The sequence below is a fragment of the Lineus longissimus genome, chromosome 1 (genome assembly GCF_910592395.1).
Source record: "Lineus longissimus chromosome 1, tnLinLong1.2, whole genome shotgun sequence".
NCBI lineage: Eukaryota > Metazoa > Nemertea > Pilidiophora > Heteronemertea > Lineidae > Lineus > Lineus longissimus.
This window is the reverse complement of record NC_088308.1, coordinates 9694381-9713559: the sequence shown is the minus strand read 5'-3', so window position 1 is coordinate 9713559 and position 19179 is coordinate 9694381. Positions and strand designations below refer to the sequence as shown.

Sequence of the window (19179 nt, the reverse complement as noted above, 5' to 3'; positions counted from 1 at the left end):
AGCTACCAAGATTCAGTTCGACGCAACAACTGATTAACATGATCGTTCCGTTTGTTTCAGGATGAAATATCTTCTACCCTTTTGCCTTGTCCTAATAGCGGTCATCGTCGAAGTCACATCAGGTACGTTCAGGTATAGTCCACCGAGCTGACATTTGTTGGGTGGGCCAGCGCCGGTCTAGTTCAGGCACGACAAAGAAAGCCTTTCAATTGTATGTCTATTGATTTCTTTGACATATTTGACATCACACATACCAAGCATGACAGGTATATGCCGACATTAAATTATCCTCATTGTAACAATCACAAATCATAAACTTTAGGAAGTGACTATTTGGCAAGCTCGGCTTACCAAACAGCGACTTTTTTTGTCCTGAATGGAGAGCCGAACTCATTAATATTTATAAATGCCCAAGGGCTCATTAATATTCATAAGTTAGTAACACTGTAACCTCGTACCCAGTGTAACACATGAGCAGAAATCCCAATGTAAAATGACACGAGAATCCCTGGGGACGAGGTTGCTGACACCGGGGCCATTCGGTTATCTGAGACCGTGTGCATCTGTCAGTATTTTCAGATTATGCACAAAAGGGTTTTCAGATTATGCACAAAACTTCAATGATCGAACGTACGCACTCGGCAATCGAGTGCCATTGCCGTCATTTCGCTTCAGAGGAATTTGGTTACTCTAAAGGAAAAACCGCAGTAACAGACCATTTTCAGATCAATACGCCATTATGCATATTCATGAGTAGGCGTGGTTTATTCATCGGCTTGCCAAACAGGAAAGAAATTTTGCTCTGTTTGGCAAGCCCGGCTGGCCAAACAGGGTGGCTTTTTAGTGCTGTTTGGCAAGCGGCTCTCCAAACAGGACAAACAAAGATGCCCGTTCGGCGAGCGGCTTACCAAATAGACCCGGCCTAAACTTTTATACAAGTCGTGTATTTGAAAAAGTTTAATCACAAAACGTATTCATCGTGTGGCTTCACATAAAACCGGTCGATATACAGTGCCTACTTGTATGATTTGCCGCGGCCTGAGCAGCCGTCCGAGTATTTCAAGTGGGGGTAAATAGGAAGAGCACCGCCATAAAGCCATGTATACTGGTGTGTCAAAGGACCACTCATACATGACATACTGGTTGCGGAGGGAAGTATTCAGGCTGGGGAATGTGGCCACGTCTATGCCTGGGCGATGTGAAATTTCTGTTGAACGTTGGCCAGAACAAAGTTAACAATCATGGGCAATTAGTTAATGGGGAAGACCTATAGGCGCTTTGGTTGTCCCCATTACTATGATGTACTCGCGAGCAAATTTTAAACAAAATGGTACGCGATCATCTTTTGCGCATCGTTTGGAGCAATTACATGAAACGGCTGTCGTACCCATTTAGAAGCAGTGATAGGACAGGACCAAGGACATTTGGAAGAACCAACTTTATTGATTCAATTACTGACAACATTTATGTTTCATGGCTAAAATTCTGCTTAGGTGAGAATACTTGTCGTTAGGCATTTGCTTTTATAACTTTTTGACATTGTCACATCTCAATGTCATAGAATTTTGAAAGTGTCCAAAGGATTACCTCATGTGACAGTTACATCGAAGAAGCGACAGTTACATCGAGAAATGTCATCAAAAGAATAAGCAATAATTCCATAGCCAAGTAAAACCACAGAAATTCATAACAGGTCATCTTCAGGACTTATAACGGCTTTAAGGCCCGGTTTTGGATATCATTTCGCACCACAGATGTTACATGATCACCCCGGGATTTGCAAGCGGCTGTTCTTCTAGACACACTCACTCCGACTGTATGAACCATAATATGGACTTAGAAAATTTACTAGGCCGAGGCTGCGGCAAATTATACAAGTATGTACTGTATACCAGTGTAGCGGAAAACCTGGTCGAGCGGTAAGGCGTCACCATTATAACCGATAAAGACAATGTCACAACCTTGAGCGTCCAAATATCGACGATATTAACTAGTTCGTCAAGTACAATACCACTGATCCGTCACCAATCTTATCCTTATGGACCCATGAACTGATGATCTCAGAAACAGAGGCTTAGACTTGATATCTAATTCATAAGTTTTATTTACAACAATGGAGTTCAGAATTATGACGTGCAACATAATTATTATGCCTGTTTACATCATACTTATATAGAGCTTCATAACACCCTAAAACATCGCACAGTTTTGACACACCTCTCAATTCATGAACATATTCATGATTACCGCATAATTAATCCTATGCGAAGCCAATCACAAACGAAGTGCTAACAGTGCGCCCAACAGGCTCGCACATGAGGCCTATAATTACAACTAGAGCCTCCATTAGATAGCTACTGATGCATTGTCAGGGAAGGGTTAGACTACCTTCATGCTCAGTTGTTTTAGCAATCTGCAAAGGACTTTCCCAAGAGGATAGCTACCTCCCATGCTTCATTCTGACAATATCAGGCCATTTCACTCGATACATACTTATGCGTAAGGGGAAATCGCGTTGTAGGCCCTGTTTGGAAGAGGATGCTCATGCTTAGCCTTGCTAGCATTGTCCCTTAGACCAGAAATTTGAGGATTGGGTTACCTCTCATACCTCGTCGTGCTGGCATTCTCCAGTGGGGCTGAAAGGGTGGATGTCGTCCTGGGTGCCGACAAATGGTACCCAGGTTCGAGATCGACTGGACAATAAGCACCCTGGGTGCCATTACACTAGACAAACAGCACCCAGCTTCTTTTTGCCTGGCTTACGGATCTTAGGGACGAGGACGTTTCTTGCAATCTCGTTTTATCTCGCGCCGTGGTACTTGCGGCATTAGCAGTGCGCGAAATAAAAAGAACAGATAAACAGAAAAAAACGCGTTAAGGCCTATAGGTCTTTGAAAGCACATTTTGGATGATTTATTCAGAAAAGGTATGTAGGAGGGATATATTCAGAGAGCGCAGTTGGAAACAGGGACGGTCGCCATCTTGCAAAATGAGATGTGTCATGCCATTTGGTGGAGACGGGAAAAACTCTGTGAGATGGGTCATTATCTTATTGTGAAACTGATCTACTACTCGGTCAATAATCTGTCAACAGCATAGCCCCTCAACCCTCTCAACTCCCCCCTCCCCCCAATGTCGCTCAAAACACTCCTAGAACATCAAACTCGGAATGTACGTCTTTGAAATAAGACTGCTTTCTATGGTCTCTTTATATTAAAATCTTTACAATTGACATCTGGACAGTTTGAATTAATAAATAGATTAATCAACGACAGTGGGCGTCGTTTAGAAACTTCTTCAATAAACATCCTGGGCACGTCAGCTGTATTCTTGTTGTCCGTGGGAAGTAGCAAACTTGAGGACCATCCCAATCGAACTGCCCTCACTGCTCCCCACGGCCTTCCTCGAACTAAATCCGTTTGCAAATACAAATAAGCGATGCTGTCAATTAAAGGAATGGTCGGCTTTTTATTGCAGTATGTTTGTTCTTCTTCTGGTTGATGAGTAAACTATTTTTCTGGACTTGTTTGATGCTTTTCCAATTTTGTTTCAGCTCTTAGAAAGTAGAAAACGCGTTATTCGTTATTTTCAGTACGCGCAAGTACTGGCGCGAACGACCTTTCCCGCCACGTGAGTGCACACCGAGATCCGATTTCACGACAACCCGCTATTAATGCAAGTATCAATTCGTGTCTTGTACCCCCCCCCCCCCCTCCTCAAGGGTACGACACCTTATCACCCTATAACGACATCTTAAGGCTCAAGCATCATCCTTTTTTCACCAATGCTACTTTTTCTTTCGTCAAGACATCACCATCAACAATATATCAGTTGTCACCATCATATAAAGTAACCGGACTAATTTTACTGGGTAAGGCTGTATGTTCGACAAGACATCGACACATTAGCATCCTTATTCTTTCCAGCTTCGCCAAATTTTCACTAAAGGAAAAATAAATACTACTCAAGCATCGGCAAAGATTAGTGGTGATAGCTTAACTACCCTTGAGGAGGGGGGGGGGGTACAAGAAACGAATTGATACTTGCATAAGACGCAGCGTCATTTACTGTCGCAGTTGCGGGGCATTAAAGGGAAGGGCCCGCCAAAAAATGGGGAGTTTTGGACGGCCCGGTCAAAACCTTAGGCGGGAATAAGGTTTCATTGATAAATATAAGGAGTTTCAAGGCCCCCAAATTACTTGTAAGGTTCAATAGATACTGGCCTTTCATTGGTTTACCGTTTGCGTATCATTTACATTCTCTCATCTTGAAAAATATGACAATATTTACGATCACGTTATTGACTTTTGCAACATTTTCGGTAACGCGCCCCTTGCGGATCTGTAAGGTACCATTCGGATGCTTGAAAAATGTTAGTGGCGTGGCTCCATCTGCTACAGCTATCACCGCGCCGGTGTTAGTCTCACGTCTTGGCGTCTGCACCACCTTGGGGAACACCTCAATGCCGTTGGCGTACTGACGAGACCAGCGTCTCTACAGGCTCCGACATTCGCCATGAGCAGTGACAGCTAGGTCACTTGGCTGGAATGGCCCCATCTCCTCTTCACTCATGTTCATTGCCCGCAATTCTGGCAAATATCTTGAGCCGTCATGGTTGTCAAACAAGTCTTGGATAATATGCTGCTCCATTTCTTCTGTACTGTTCGGATCAGGGGCCTCGCTCTCCACCGGCCCACTGGCAGAATCCACCGGCGACTCGAAATCCATACTACTATTCTCTCCATTTTCCATTTTCTCCTCTCTCCAACTCACTACTATCGCTATTGACTGCGTAACATACACTAACATTCTTTCGCTATCATTGCTAACTTCATTTACTAGAACACTGGCCTCTTTGTAGCCGATTATGTAACCCATAGTGGAAACACCTGACAGCGCCGCCCGGCATGATACACGTGCTACTGGCATATTTATAACTCGTAGTAAATAAGGTTGTAAAAATATGCAAATGAGATGCCGTATATGGAAACCATGACGTCACTAAGCAGTGTTTATTTCTGCTGCGGGTGGCGCTGTTGCTTGCTTCTGGAGGTGCTATTCAACCTCTTTAATCAAGCGCCATCAGCGTGACGCCGGAAAAATCGATATCAGCACCAAGACGTCACAGGGCCTAGATCCTAACTCCAGGAAACGCCTTCTAGTGCATCGTTCCACATGGAAAGGGTCGACGCATGGAGAGCTAACTCAGGTCAAATTGGAGTCAACATCGGAAAAGCATGATAATTCAGTCAGATTTTGAATTTTTCCTTTTTTGCATTTGTTGATGGATACTACTTATGTAGAATACATGTAGGGGGTAACCTTGGCAGCCGACAGCTGGGTTATTGTCCTTAATAATACCAATGGTCCTTTAAATATAGATAGACAGCAAATTTTACTCATAGTTTTTAATAAAAAGAAGATGATTATTTTGTTAATTTTAACAAGACGAGGGGGGCGCAAATCTAATTAAAATATAATCCATAGAAACTTGAGTATTCGTCACTCTGTTCTTGGAGCTCGTGAGGATGACCTCGCTAGTCCTTGTCAAGTTGCTTTTGCTGGTGATTGCCTTTCTCTGTGCCGAAGGTGAGTTATGATACATGAATTACACAATATTGTCGTTAATGCCTACTTGGGCACAAGACAACCGGTCATTCTTGAAACTTGGACATGTTGGATGTTTATGCACAGGATGAAGAGTCGCTTCCGCAAGTGTCAAAATCCGCATCTTAGCTGCACTCAATGATTAGGTGCAATATATAATGTCGGAGGGATAAAACTACTCTGTTGTGGCCATTTTCCTTGTTTCTCTGGAGTTTAAATTTCCCGCCTTGTAAACCCTTTTAATGAGCCCTGTTTGTTACTTGTGTGAACCCATTTGCTCTGGTGGACCCTTTTTAGCCTCCTTTTTAGATCTCCACCATTTTGCTTTTTTCTTACTCATTCATTTCTAGTTTTACCAGTTTCAAGTTATGATTTTCCTTGGGGTAGCTCCCCTTATCAGCACACAAATCGTTTGATAAGCTTAAATAATATGTATAGAACCCTTCTTTTAATATGATTTATGTATGAACGGTCTGCAGGAAGGATTCTTGTGCCTCTTTGTGCGGCTTGCTGGACTTTGCGCAACGAAACGAAACGAGCGAAATGGGGGAGCGACCATTATATTTTACCCCGGTACGTCAAGTTCGATACATGGTGTCAGTCACCAGAATGGATGTGTTTTCCATTATGAATACGTGTTTTTAAAAATCAAAATCATGAATTTCCTTTCCATTAGAAGAAAACGATGACGACGTTTCAGTTTAGGAGCCTAAGTTTTGTGGTCCCAATGGCCAAATTAACCCCTCGTTGGCTGAAAAGTCGATTCACCGGTCACAAATGGTCGAAAATGACCCCCAAAACTTCAGACCCCCAACCCGGTAATTATCACGGTCAGTCCACAACAAAATTTCTATGGTTTGAAGATCTAACCCCGGGCTGTATTATCTGCCGGGAATTGATTTTCATCAGCACGTCTGGGAAAAATCTATGGGGCGCTAAACTTGACCAATTCAACTTTTTAATGCATTAGCAATTTGATAATAAATGTAGTGTGTACCCGTAACCGCTTGAGGTCTGGACTTAAAACTTTGTTTACAAATTCACACCAAATTTCGTTTCAAAATTATTCTTTGTTTGGCACCAGGGGGCGTAATGTAAAAAAAACATGAAACAGACGATACGGCCCGTAGTTTTGTTGATACGAATCGTTTCCTGTATGGCCGTTACAAGCCGCTGTCTGAATATGATGTGAACCTGTTTACCGTTCAATGCTGCTCCCTGTGACGCTGTACCCGCAAATGTTCAATGAAAAAAATGCTGATAATGACTTACACGGCTTGTTCGCATCGTGGAACATAGTGGTACCCACGTTAACTGTCTTTGCGTTTGGCCTAATTTTACAACGATTACTCCCCATGTAACCACGATCTAGGATGGACAGGCTGTGTATTATGAATAGGAAAAGTCACCTGGGGACCGTTGCGTAGAATACTTTTGGCGAAATATTGCGCAAAGTCCAGTAAGCGTCTCTGTGCAGCCCTAAACCCCTTTCCAGTGCCCATGTTCTCAGGCAGCCCTGCAGAGCATGTGGTCCCTTTATATGTTAATTTACATGGGGGTTTTCCTTGGGATTTCCCTCATTATCATGCAAATCTTTGGGAATTCCCAGCTCTGGCTTTTTGCCACCTGGTTTGTTCACAAACAATAATGCACTTTAGATGTGGTGGGGGAATTTATTGAAAAAACGTATAGGATACGTTAGGTCTTTTTCTTTTCTCTGGTCTTTGGTCTTTCTAATGTTTATTTTCTGTACTTGTTGGCTATTATTTCTGTACTTGTTGGCTATTATTTCACATGTTGATGTTGTACTTGTAATTACTTGTCTTTATTTGTATTTTCAGTAAATCTCTATAATAAAGGGAATTTCTACGTTTGTGTTGTTTTTTGAGCTGCCCCAATATACTCGACTATCGTACAGTACAAAGTGAATCCGATACCGGCCTGATTGATTAAGGGTTGAGAAAGGTACCACCGTTTTGGCTAGAACTTGAAATCTAAAATCTTCAAAATGATCGTAAATGCCCAGTTGCAACCTGGAAGGCTGTTCTCTGGGAAACAAAGAACAGACACCCCCTTGAAATTGGCAGACACTTCGTTTTAAACAAATTCTAATTGCTTTTAGATTTCAAGCACTAGCCAAAATGATTATGCCTTTAGGTCAACCATCAATTCAATCAATTTTGTGCATTATCTTTCCCATTCGGGACTTATTAAACAGCTGGTTAATGCTGTAGCCGGTGTTGTAGTCTCTTATGCGGCCGGTGCGGACTTTGAACTAAGATGACATCCTGCCTATACTTGACGGTCTGTATAGTAGCTGGTGTCAGTGTCATATTACTGGTGTTCGTCCATCCTGATTCACGGCCGTGTTTGCCTCTCTGAAGGTCAGGGACAGATCGCTGCGCTGTTCCCACTCTATATTCATTTCAGGCCTACAGCGCAATGAACGAGGGGATGATGATGATCGCCGAGAACTCGACGAATTCAGTGGCAAAATTCCAGGTAAATTCAATCTGAATCGCATTTGCAAATGAAAGACTGCGGTTGTTTATACCAGCGTAACACTGAATACTAATCCAGTCATCTTGATTTTATACTAAAAATTAGTAGCGAAATTGACAAAAAAGTGTTCTGATTGATAACGACGTATCTTTGTACACACAGTACATGTATATGTTTGAAATGGTTTAGTCAACACACTCGGGGAGCAACATGGCGCCATTTCTCGACAGAACTGTCATTTTTGTGAGTCTCGTTCCATGGCTTCTACATGTAGTCTATTCGTATGAAATTTGGTTGGTTATTGGTCTTGTCCTTAAAACCAAACGGGATCATTTCATTTTAGTAACCATATTCACGAGATATTTCTTTGTATGCATCTGTGTACGTTGACGTAGCGCATTGAATTTGGACATTTTCCCGCACTGTAACGGTCTGTTTCTCACCCACTCTCGATTAAATGTTCGGGCTATAACTTTTTTTGCCCATCTACTCATGTCCCAACAATAAAAAATGAGGAATATTCAGAAACAAAATATGGAATGCGCAGCATACCTTTCAAATGACCATCGGACTTCAGTGAAGACATTTTTTAAATTTCAGTCTGCACTGAGAATGCTGAACGAGTAGAATCCTGTTTGGTATTGAGCCAAGCATCAATAAAAACCTAACCTTAAGAAATCCGACTAGTTGCTCACCCTCCAGAGCCCAAAACGTTGCGGACATGGCGTTTGCGAATGGACTGAAATTATTAACTTGATATAAAGGTTTACTGCATGGGGTTAGCACCCACCGATATTCTTAAAGTTTGAAGGTACACCAAGCCATGGATGAGCCTCCGTCTGTGTAGGTTCAGCCTGTGCCTCCCCATCGTGGCCTTTCAGTTAGGTATTTTTCCTTGACGAAGACGATAAAGTCCCTTTGCCTGCGACGGACACATCACATCACACCACACCCTTCCCTCATGTCGTTGTAGAAATACCACTGATTCTAACAGACGATGCCGGTGAAAGGCCTTTGAGCAAGAGATCCGTGACTACTTTTGCCCGGCCCGGCCATGCCTCGGAGACGCATGCCTGCACCACTGTCACCGCGGTCCCAGAAGATCTCCGGAACCCTGAGATAATGTTTCCAAACGGTCTTGATGTCTTCTACCAGAAATATACCCACGCGTATGGAATCCCTATCATTGGTAAGGTTACTCTCCAATGACATAGATCCAAATTCACCAAGCATAAAAATTGAAACCAGTGCATTTCAGACTATTGCATACAAAACAGACCGTATCTCCCGCCGTAATTCTCAATACACGCTCCGTTCTTTTTATCAACATGATCAATGCGGCGGAGCGTTCTGTTGCTTTTTCTAGTAACTGGAGCTGCTCCTTAGTCACGGTGATTAACTTATTTTGATTTACCGGGCCGTGGTGATCATTCACTTGCTAGGGGCTCCTTGTTCATTTGACGTTTCATGGGGCTACCTTTCGAAAGGAACATTCGGTGCATATTCACGAGAGTTCCCCTAAAGCCTAATTCGTTAGGGGCATCAGCAAACTGTTCCTTCGGGGTCAGTTCTCGGTGTGACAGATGCATGTATTTGAAAAATAACTTATATAAAGTTCATTAAAGACTTGAAAAATATCCATTAATTATCTTTTTTTCAGGGTCTGAAAATGTGACCGATTCTGCGTTACGTCGGGCGTGCTACCTGGTTCGATTCTTGTTTGCCGATAGACCCGATGTCCGAGAGATGTTCTATAAGAAGTATACTCGATTCGGTCTCATGGCTCATAATGAAATGACCTCAGACATCCCAGAACATAAACACCTGACACCCCATAGTTACTGGGATGGGAGAGCCCGAGGCCTTGGGCCAACACTCGCTTGGCCAATCGTTACTGGGGGTGAGGAAAATACTGTATGCTTGAAGGCAGACAGGTGAGCTGTGTGACCTACGTCAATTTCAGATATTTTTCCTAAAAGCGGGCCGGAAACCCCATCTCCTTCCTTTCCACGCTCAGTGATTGTATACTGCTACTGGGCGTGGCCATGAAAAAGCCAGTGTTAGACGAACAGTAAACAAATAAACTTGATTTGCACTAGGCATCAAACAGATCGAGATAAAAGCGAACACTCATGCAAACAGCGATTATGGTCCCTCGCGTTTTTTCCTCTTCTAGCACGTGATAAACTAATATTTCAGATTTTTTTTAAGTCGAGGACTAATTTTCAAGACATTTGGCCAGTATTAATTTGTAAATCCGTTTGATGATTCGCATTGTTACTTGCAAAGGTACCAAACTCAGGACATTCCTCTTCACGAGTTAGCCCACGGGGTAGCTCAACATGGCGCCCGTTATGCCATTCCTGACTTCGATGAGCGACTGGATGCGTTATATGCGGCAGCCAAGGCCAGTGGAGAGTGGAACTCGACATACGCCATGACCAACAGCGGAGAATATTGGGTGAGCAGTAAAGCTTGCAGCACACTAGCCGCCAACTTCGGCGTTCACCGGCATTTTTTGCCGCAAGAGTCCTGAACGCCTGAAAAATCCCTAGTCTGCTACGTACGGCGTCGGCGAACGCGACTTGACGCCACTTGCCGCAACTAAACGCAAAATATCTAACATATTTGATTATTGACGCGTGTCACCGTGCTTGAACGCAAGAAGAAGCCAGGTGTGCTACGGATGGCCGCCTGACTTGGCGTCGGCGGCGAGGCTATGGCCAATCAGCTTGCGTCTTGATGTCACATGATTTCAAAAGGGCAGCCTAAAGTGGCGGAAAAGACGCTACTGGACGCCAATTCTGGGCAGGTGTGCTCTGACCGGGATCCATTGGCCGCCAACTTTGGCGTCGAGAGGCGTCAGCCAAACGCTTCTTGTTGCCAAAGTTGGCGGCTAGTGTCCTGCAGGCTTAAAGCAGCGAGTTGTCGCCAATATGGGGGACTACACGCTCGAATTGGGAACTCATTGTTGAAATCAACATGGACATGACGTGTAGATGTGCGCTTTTTGCGAAAGCCTATTTTTAGACATGGCGCGGGTTGATCCCAGATAAAGCGGTATGCCTATGCTCGAATCACCGGGCGTTAATTTTTGGGAAACACGTCTTTCTTGGATCTTTGTCTGACTGGTCGTACTGAGTGTATACACATTCTATACGAAATACGACCGACGGAAATCGCCGAACGAAGCCAAGTTTGATTCATATTGTGTTGGGTAATTCAGAACTGTAAGGTTCCTTTATCCATAAGGTGTAGAAACAAAGAGTGGCAAATATATCTACGCATGTCTACGCACAATGGCTATTGAAACTGTTAAACAGTCATGACATTTGTTCGACTCCTTGACATTTCAGTATAAGTTAATGATTATTTTTCCTTGAAAATAGGTAAATAATTCATTTTGGATAAAAAGCCCCAGACCACAAAAAAACAACAACAACAACATCGACATTAATTAGCTACAAGAATATCACACCACATCTGTTTGAATGTTTTATACGAGATTTGACTAGTGATTTGGTCAGATAGATGATTGGCCGTCATTGGTGTTACGTCATTACTATTTCTGAGCGCTTTAGGTTTTACATAATGATGATGCACGCGTCAATAGTTTGATTATTAGAAAATGACCCATATTTTCCGCATCAATTATTGTTGCAATTGCTATAAAGCCAATAGTAGATCATACAGCCAATAATGATGTCCATACATTTCGTTAAAACATACTTCCGCACAGCCTGGAAACATTTTTGAGTACATGTAGTAAATTATTTGCTGTGGATATTTTAGAATCATGCCGTCATTTAAGCGAAAACTAATTAGATTTTTGAAGTTCTTTCGGGCCAAAAACGCCAAGCAGCTAACTTTTAACGTCTCATTTAACAATACATGTACCACATGAATAAATGAGTCGAAGTAAAAAACTGTGCGGTCATTAAGTTCTTAATATTGCATGCCTGCTCGTGACTAAATTTAGCTTGAAAACGTGAATTTTGATACGGATATTTTGGCTTTAAAGAGTTTCCGAGGATTCATCCGCCTTGCATTCCCTAACCGTAGTTCCGAAGAAATGTTGGATTTCCTGCTTCCTTTTATATCTAGCAGTGAACTAGCACCTGTACGAGCTGGGACATGTCATGCAGAGGTTCTGAAACCAGGTGCACTGTTCAATAGATTGGTGTAATGAATGAAGACATAATCGTAATGATGGCGGCGTAGGCGTTTAATACTGCATTGGAGTGTGTGTGTCGGCCGGGTGATCAGATTTTGCACTGTCTAGTTTTGTGTGTTTTTCCTGTTTTGGAGAAAAATTAAAATATTTCGAAAATGAGCAGACTAAACTACATTTTTTTCGCATTTTTCTCGAGCATTGGCTGTGGTGCTTCACGAGAAAAAAACTTTATTTTTGGATATACCAACAAGAACATTTTATAAAATCACGGTTTTTAGTGATGTCTGGTTTGAAATTTTTAGTTTGAGGTGGCTCATGTGCTCGGAGCCAATCGTGCGCTAATTACTGACTTGTATTCATTAAATAAATGAGACGAGTTCGTGTAGAAAGAGGAGATCACGGCCTTTCTCGTGATGTACAGCACCAATTGGTCATTCTTTGAAAAGCGCCTTCAAAACGCATTTTGAAATGGGTGTCATTTGCAATTGAGAACACCCTGACGTCACGCACTTTACGGGAAAACTGTTGAGCATGACCTCACACAGTTACAAGTCTCATGGGTGTGTAAAACGTACATTAGCCACCGTGCTGAAATCTACTCAATATTTTTATGTTAGCTGAGCCTGACTGTGCACACATTGTACATACTTTCTGTTTGTCCCATCCATTTCCAAGATATACAACCTTAAATAGAAACAGTTTTTTTCTCTTGAATAACCCGATATAACGCGCCACTTTCCCCGGACAAATCTGGGTGTTCAGAGAAGGCTTTCGTTTTGTCTTCCGCCGGAGATTAGGTTCAGACCACAGGCTTTACTTGACCCAGGAACAAACCTTCAACAGATAGTGAAAACAAGGATAAGTCCTACAAAAAGTCTTCAAGAAAGCTTCAACTTAAAGAAGAATTAAAAACATCTTAACGACTTCCTTTTATTATTCAATAGCTATTTTTCATATAAATGCACATTTCTATTATTTTCCATTCGCAATCACCAGGCAGAAGCAACGCAGAGTTTCTTTAATGATAATTTAGGCTCGAAAGTGCCCAACAGGGCAGTACTGGAGGAGAAGGATATGGGGATCGTCAAGCTTCTCCAGGAGATCTGGCCGTGTAAAAACAAGTATCTCAAAAGATGCTACAGTTCAAGAGGTAGGGACCTTTCGCCATGCCCTTGGTTTTTTAATGTGGCCATCTGGGCGACCACCTTTAATTCCGTTTCCGTTAAAGCCTGCCAGGGAACCGATCATGTTGAAAGAAGTACATGTACCAGCCATGTTAATCACTTTTTAGGATTCGTCTCGTCCCGTAAGTTCTCTTGCCATGTTTCTCGTTCTAGAACTTGAAGATGCACAAGAGTTGAAGATGAACTGCAAGGGAATGAAGAGTGTGGCATTTACCGTTTCAGAAGGTGAGTCATTGGGGGCTTTTTGTAATCAAATCAGCTCAAATTCATTAGACGTTGAACTTGTCGAATTGCTTCTGCGGCCTGAATTATTCATTGGAACACCACACTTAATATTTCCCGCAAACAAAATGGGTGAATTCTGGGCTGATTAATGGGCTGATTCAAAAATAGTTCTTTTGAAAAATCAAATAAGGCTGAGAGCCCAACTTTTGTGACCGATTAAAAAATTGAGAATGCACAGATTTTCATGCTTTTCCTTTATTTACAAAAATCAAAGTACATGTAGCTAATTTACTATAGCAAGTATAAATATGAGAGAGGTACATGTCTATACTAGTATGTTTTGCTCGTATGACACCTTGCAGACTAAAATTTCGGTCCGGTTCGAATCCAGGTTTGGCCATCAGGTGGCTAAAATCGAAAACACAGAAACTGCTTGATCATTGGTAAATTTTTATTATATGACTTGAAGCTTGATACATATGTTTTCCTATGTAATGACACCTGGAAGACCAAAGTTCGGTCCGGTTTGATTCCTGATTTTGCCACTAGGTGGCTGAAACCGAAAACAGCAAAAGTGCTATACCTCCTGAACTGATCGAGGGTTTAATCATCATTGATGATGCGTTCAGTGATGCGGGTCGGCCGTTGATTCATTACCTGATGGTTGAAACGCGGTAGACCTATATAGCACTGGCCGCACCTTGTGAAAATTGCCTAGCGGGTTCGTTAACATGGAGGCTGATCCCGTAACGATGTGCAGCTTCCGGCTAAACTCGGCATTGACCTTTCAAGACTCTGGCATTTCTTGTTCAGTTAAGTAAATCATATTTCTGAATAAACGGGGTTTGCGTTCCTCTCTCGTATTTTGCTTGTGTTTATTAAGCATGTTTATATGGAGTCCCACGGACACGGAAACGGTCTATTCAAAGCGGCCTCTTGGGTATGGAATATGCGTGCATGCGTATTTATATATCCGGGCACAATCGCTCTCCTATTTGTTAACTAGAAGCGTAGGACAAAACCTTGTTTGTTACAGTAGTGGTATTGCGGTGGCACAACGGTATCACTTTGTAACTCTCAACTGGCATGAAATGTCATTGTGCGCGCTAGATTATGGCTGCACTTGGTCCCCTAGAAAGGTTTCTGGTTAGGCTGAGTATTAGTTTTTGCAATTATAAAGCGCTTTGAGACAGTAGAGATACATGAAATACAGCTATAGTGAAAGGCGCTATATTAGAACTCACTATATAACTGAGCCCCATGCCACGATTAAAAGAACACAACAAATTGCCTGTCAGCTTTATTTTGGGCTGTTCGTTCTTCTCTATCGGGTTCATTTACATTGTACTTTCAATTTACTCCCATTTCAAAGCCCGTAGTACCAAATCATAATTTCATTGCATATCTTTGCATCTTTCCAGATTGCTTCGACAAAAAACGTGCTTGCGAGAGTTGGGCAAAATACGGGGAATGTACGAAAAATCCAGTTTATATGAAAAGGAACTGCGAAAAAGCCTGTGGGCTGTGCACATTACCTGCAACCAAGTACAGTGGTAAAGGTGAGCTAGCAATTCATAAAGTGATGTTAGTTTGGCCAAACCGGGTCTATTCGAGTTGGATATCTTATACGTCACACAATTTATCAATAATTGTCTATACTCTGTTTAGACCAGTCAATATATGATTTTACTGTGAAAAAATGTTTCATCCATGCCCAACCAAAACGAATGTGGTTTGAAAGGTCTAAATATGTCTTGTAGGAAAACGACAATCCTCAATTATGACAGTAGCTCATAGTCCACTCATTAGAGTGAAAAAAGATATGTCTCTGTGGTTCGAACGCATAGGCAATTTAGACCCCTCAATAAGCCTTTATTCAATCCTACCCTCCAAACAGAGAGTCGAATGGTCACATTTACTTGAACAGCTGCATCAATTACAGCAGAATTTAGTTTATTGCGATATAATGGGTTTCCAAGAAGTGGATCATCTCGCTGATTTTTTGGGACCTTGTACAATAACAAAACGTTATTTTTAAGCAGTCCACAATAATTATCTTTTTTGTGGACACTGCAGTCACTTAAATGCTTTACATGCAACGTACGGATCATATATTTGTGTAAAAACTTCTCCGTTGAATAATATTGAGAGCAAGTTGAGCTATACGCCACAATCCCATACGTGAGTGTCGACATTTAGTTGATTGTTAAACTAATACGAGTTACCCAACTTTAGAATCGGATATATAAATGGAACTTGCATGTATACTGATACGAATTTTAGTATGAAATATGACATTTTCTGTGAATCTCTAAACTGATACCAGTGCTCATGATATTACAGGTACAATGTACGGTAATTTTGACCATTAGTTTAGACCATGTTAAAAGAGCGAAAACAATTGTTTTCCGTATGCGAGTTCACGAAGTGAAATGTCCACGAAATTGCACCACCAGACTACAATCTCAAAGGCTCCGACACGCGGCTATCGTCGTCGGCGTCACAGTAGCTTGGAAATTAACATTACGAGATGCGGACGCCGATGGTCGTTGGGATTTCAAGTGGGAGCTTGTTGGCACTTGTGTTCGGAGATCGATTTGCTGCATTTGAGAAGAATTGTCCCTGTTTTTTCCCCCAATGGTATCACACACTTGACCAAGCTGTAACCTTCATGAAATAAGTATCGCTGATTTTTCATTCATGCAGCTAAAAAAGGCAAGAGGGTTGTCGGGAAGCCAATCCTGACTTGTGGTGATGTGGCTGCCGACTGTGAGAATATCACTTGTACCGCCAACATCACCTATGCCATTCAACAATGCCGGAAAACATGCACCAAGTGTAAACATTACCTAGGTAGGTGTAAAAAACATTTTTATAAACGGTGAAGGTGATTAGGATTTGTTGTTTAGCGCCGTATAAGGAAGTGTTAAGACTTTCAAGCTGAAATGTTAAACACTGCGTGAATTGATATTGCCTTGCAATGGTCACCTGTGAAAACTAGCGTAATTGTTATTTGGCGGTATACCCTAAATTGTCTCAATGATCAGTCGCATGCCAAATCTGTACCTCGTTAAGAGTTTGAATATGGTTTCGGTAGAACTACATGTACATGTATGTTCGGGCGTTTGACCAAGACTGGTCGCGTCAAATTACTTGCAGTAGAAATCACATCGTCATACATCGTTCTATAGTCATCGTTTAGTTCATACAGTCCTCACATCGAGCGTTATTGTAATAGTCGCACACTGACGCTGACATATGGTGTCCAGGAGCAGAGTACGACAAGTTGTGAACCGCCCCGCCAAAAATTACAATGACACGCTCAGCATCTTGACGTGGTGCTTTGTTATGCCATCATTTCACCTTGGAACTGCGTTTAAGTTGTGTTACGGACGTACATGTCGCTCTGAAAGTACTGAATGGTCTTTCAAAATACCATTTTATACTGCCTCTAAAGCGCTTTTGATATCCATTTTCAGAGAAGGATTATGGGACTTTTAAAGCATCTAAGGCGGTGGACGAGACCCAGTGTAAATTAGGTAGGTTCGCATGACCACGGTGTCTAATCGAAAAAAAAATTATTTGATTCGTACAAATGTACTTAATATCGCCAGTTTCGCTCCGACATTTGGAAGGGGTGACGGATGCTTACATGATACGGTGTCACCTCTGCACACTGCCTGAACAACTATAAAGGAAATCGACACGATTAGATATGAATGAGAGTATAATCGCGTACATGTACAAATGAAATAATTTGTGTTTGATTTGAGACTTTTAAAAAGCACATGACACAGCTCACAGGTAGAACAAATATTCTACAGGTTTTTGTACCTGGTATTGTTTTATGCACCAGAAGTAAACCAGAGTAGATGCTAAGCTAAACAATAGACCCGTGTCATTGAAGGAGTATTGAAGCTTTGAAGGACTTAGACGCTGTAGAGGGTCATCGTTAACCGCCTTCTGGATCAACCACGTATCCAGGATAGGTAAAACAACTTTAAAACAACAATGTTCGAATTGAACTTGAAATAATTATTTTTGTACTTTAATAATCTTCCTTCAAAAAATGTTTGGGTAGTGAAGTATTGATGGTTCACCCTAACCCAGGCAGAAAGAATAGCGCGTGATACGTGGAGTAGGCCGTCGGGTGAACTGTTCGATCATGGTCTTTCAGGAGATGGCGCGAAAAGATGCTGGTGGGACGAGGAATACAAAGCTAGCTCAAAGTGTACCGAGGATGGAGGAAGGGTTAGGTTATCTGATGGCAAGTATAACTGCGCGTGCAGGTACAAGGGCAAACCTATGTACACAGATTGCAGAAAACTAAAGGCATGAGAAGAAGATATGTGACGTCACGGGAAGAATCGTCAGGAGTTTTGGCATATTTTCAATCGATTTAGTAGTGATTGATTTGGATCTTATGAACTGTAAATCCATTGACAGAAATTCAAGAATAAAGTCGATGAATAATGTAACCATTTCTTCAGTGGTTGGTTTGTTTGGGGGGGGGGGGGGGTGAGGACATCTAAGCCTACCGTCGGATTTGCGTCCTCAAATTTGAAGGGTTGCAAAAGCAAAACGACCTAAGTCATTTGTTAATGCACAGGTCGTCCTGCCTTGCAGCCCTTTTTTCATTCCTTCATGATGTGTAGAAGTCTTTCTCAAACATGTCAAAGGCATGCAAGTACATTGATATTGAAGCATATTTTCTCTGCCAATATTGGCATCCTTAGACGAAGTGCACACAAATTTACGCAGCAAGAATATTCGAAAAAATGCCATAAATGTCACGATTTCCTAAAAATTTTCGAACCTGCTCTAATGTTACCCTTTTTGATATCATCAAGGTGAATAGACTTTAAATACATTTTGACAATATCTACCGAGTTTTTGCAATATAAGAAAGGTTCAGAAGTGCGGCAGTTACGTGGATGAGCTATTTCACGGCAGCACTCAATGACGGCCAATTCAAGCTGTGACAGTAGGTCCGCCTCACCACACTACTATCAATACGCTGCAGTATGTTGAAAGACGAATACGAGGCATCCCTGTTAGCCTGGATGTGTGAGGTGATTCATACTGCAACTAAAGCGTCTGATACATCAACTAAATCCAGGTGTAACGTATTAGGTTGTCTCTAATCCCTATACCCCGTGACGTTGGCGCGATAGGCGGAGAATGCCACCAGCAGCTTTCGGCATCCTCTTGATCCACCAATTCACCGGTCTTAATTACTAACACATCCGTAGATGAGCACGAGTAGCTCGACATTGTTTTGCAAAAAGGAAAACCTGGGCCTCAAATTCAGTTTTTCTCTGTTACTACGATCTCAATCAAAGACAAAGTTATTTTATTCGTACGCTATTTACCTCATTTATAACAACTCAACGTGGTGATTACTTCACCTTGCAGTTGTACAGGCAGGTAGCAAGGTTCGACATCGTGTCATGTAATCACCCGTCACCCCTTCCATTTGCCACATTA

The 19179-nt window shown here is 42.1% G+C and overlaps 1 protein-coding gene across 1 annotated transcript; it reads left to right on the top strand.

Moving 5' to 3' along the window:
• Positions 1-5523: 5523 nt before the first annotated feature.
• Positions 5524-18142, top strand: LOC135499023 (uncharacterized). The gene is made up of 11 exons (XM_064789645.1): positions 5524-5589; positions 8038-8109; positions 9083-9298; positions 9770-10043; positions 10399-10570; positions 13280-13433; positions 13621-13692; positions 15114-15251; positions 16399-16545; positions 17172-17231; positions 17870-18142. Exons 1-11 carry the CDS (start codon positions 5529-5531, stop codon positions 18028-18030), a joined length of 1527 nt encoding a protein of 508 aa, XP_064645715.1. The 5' UTR covers positions 5524-5528; the 3' UTR covers positions 18031-18142.
• The last annotated feature ends 1037 nt before the right edge of the window (positions 18143-19179 follow it).

Excerpts from the sequence above, each read along its gene's own strand:
- LOC135499023 (XM_064789645.1), top strand. The coding sequence starts at position 5,529 with ATGACCTCGCTAGTCCTTGTCAAGTTGCTTTTGCTGGTGATTGCCTTT. Across the intron at positions 5,590-8,037 it reads TGCCTTTCTCTGTGCCGAAG|GCCTACAGCGCAATGAACGA; the intron begins GTGAGTTATGAT and ends TATTCATTTCAG. Across the intron at positions 13,434-13,620 it reads AAGATGCTACAGTTCAAGAG|AACTTGAAGATGCACAAGAG; the intron begins GTAGGGACCTTT and ends TTCTCGTTCTAG.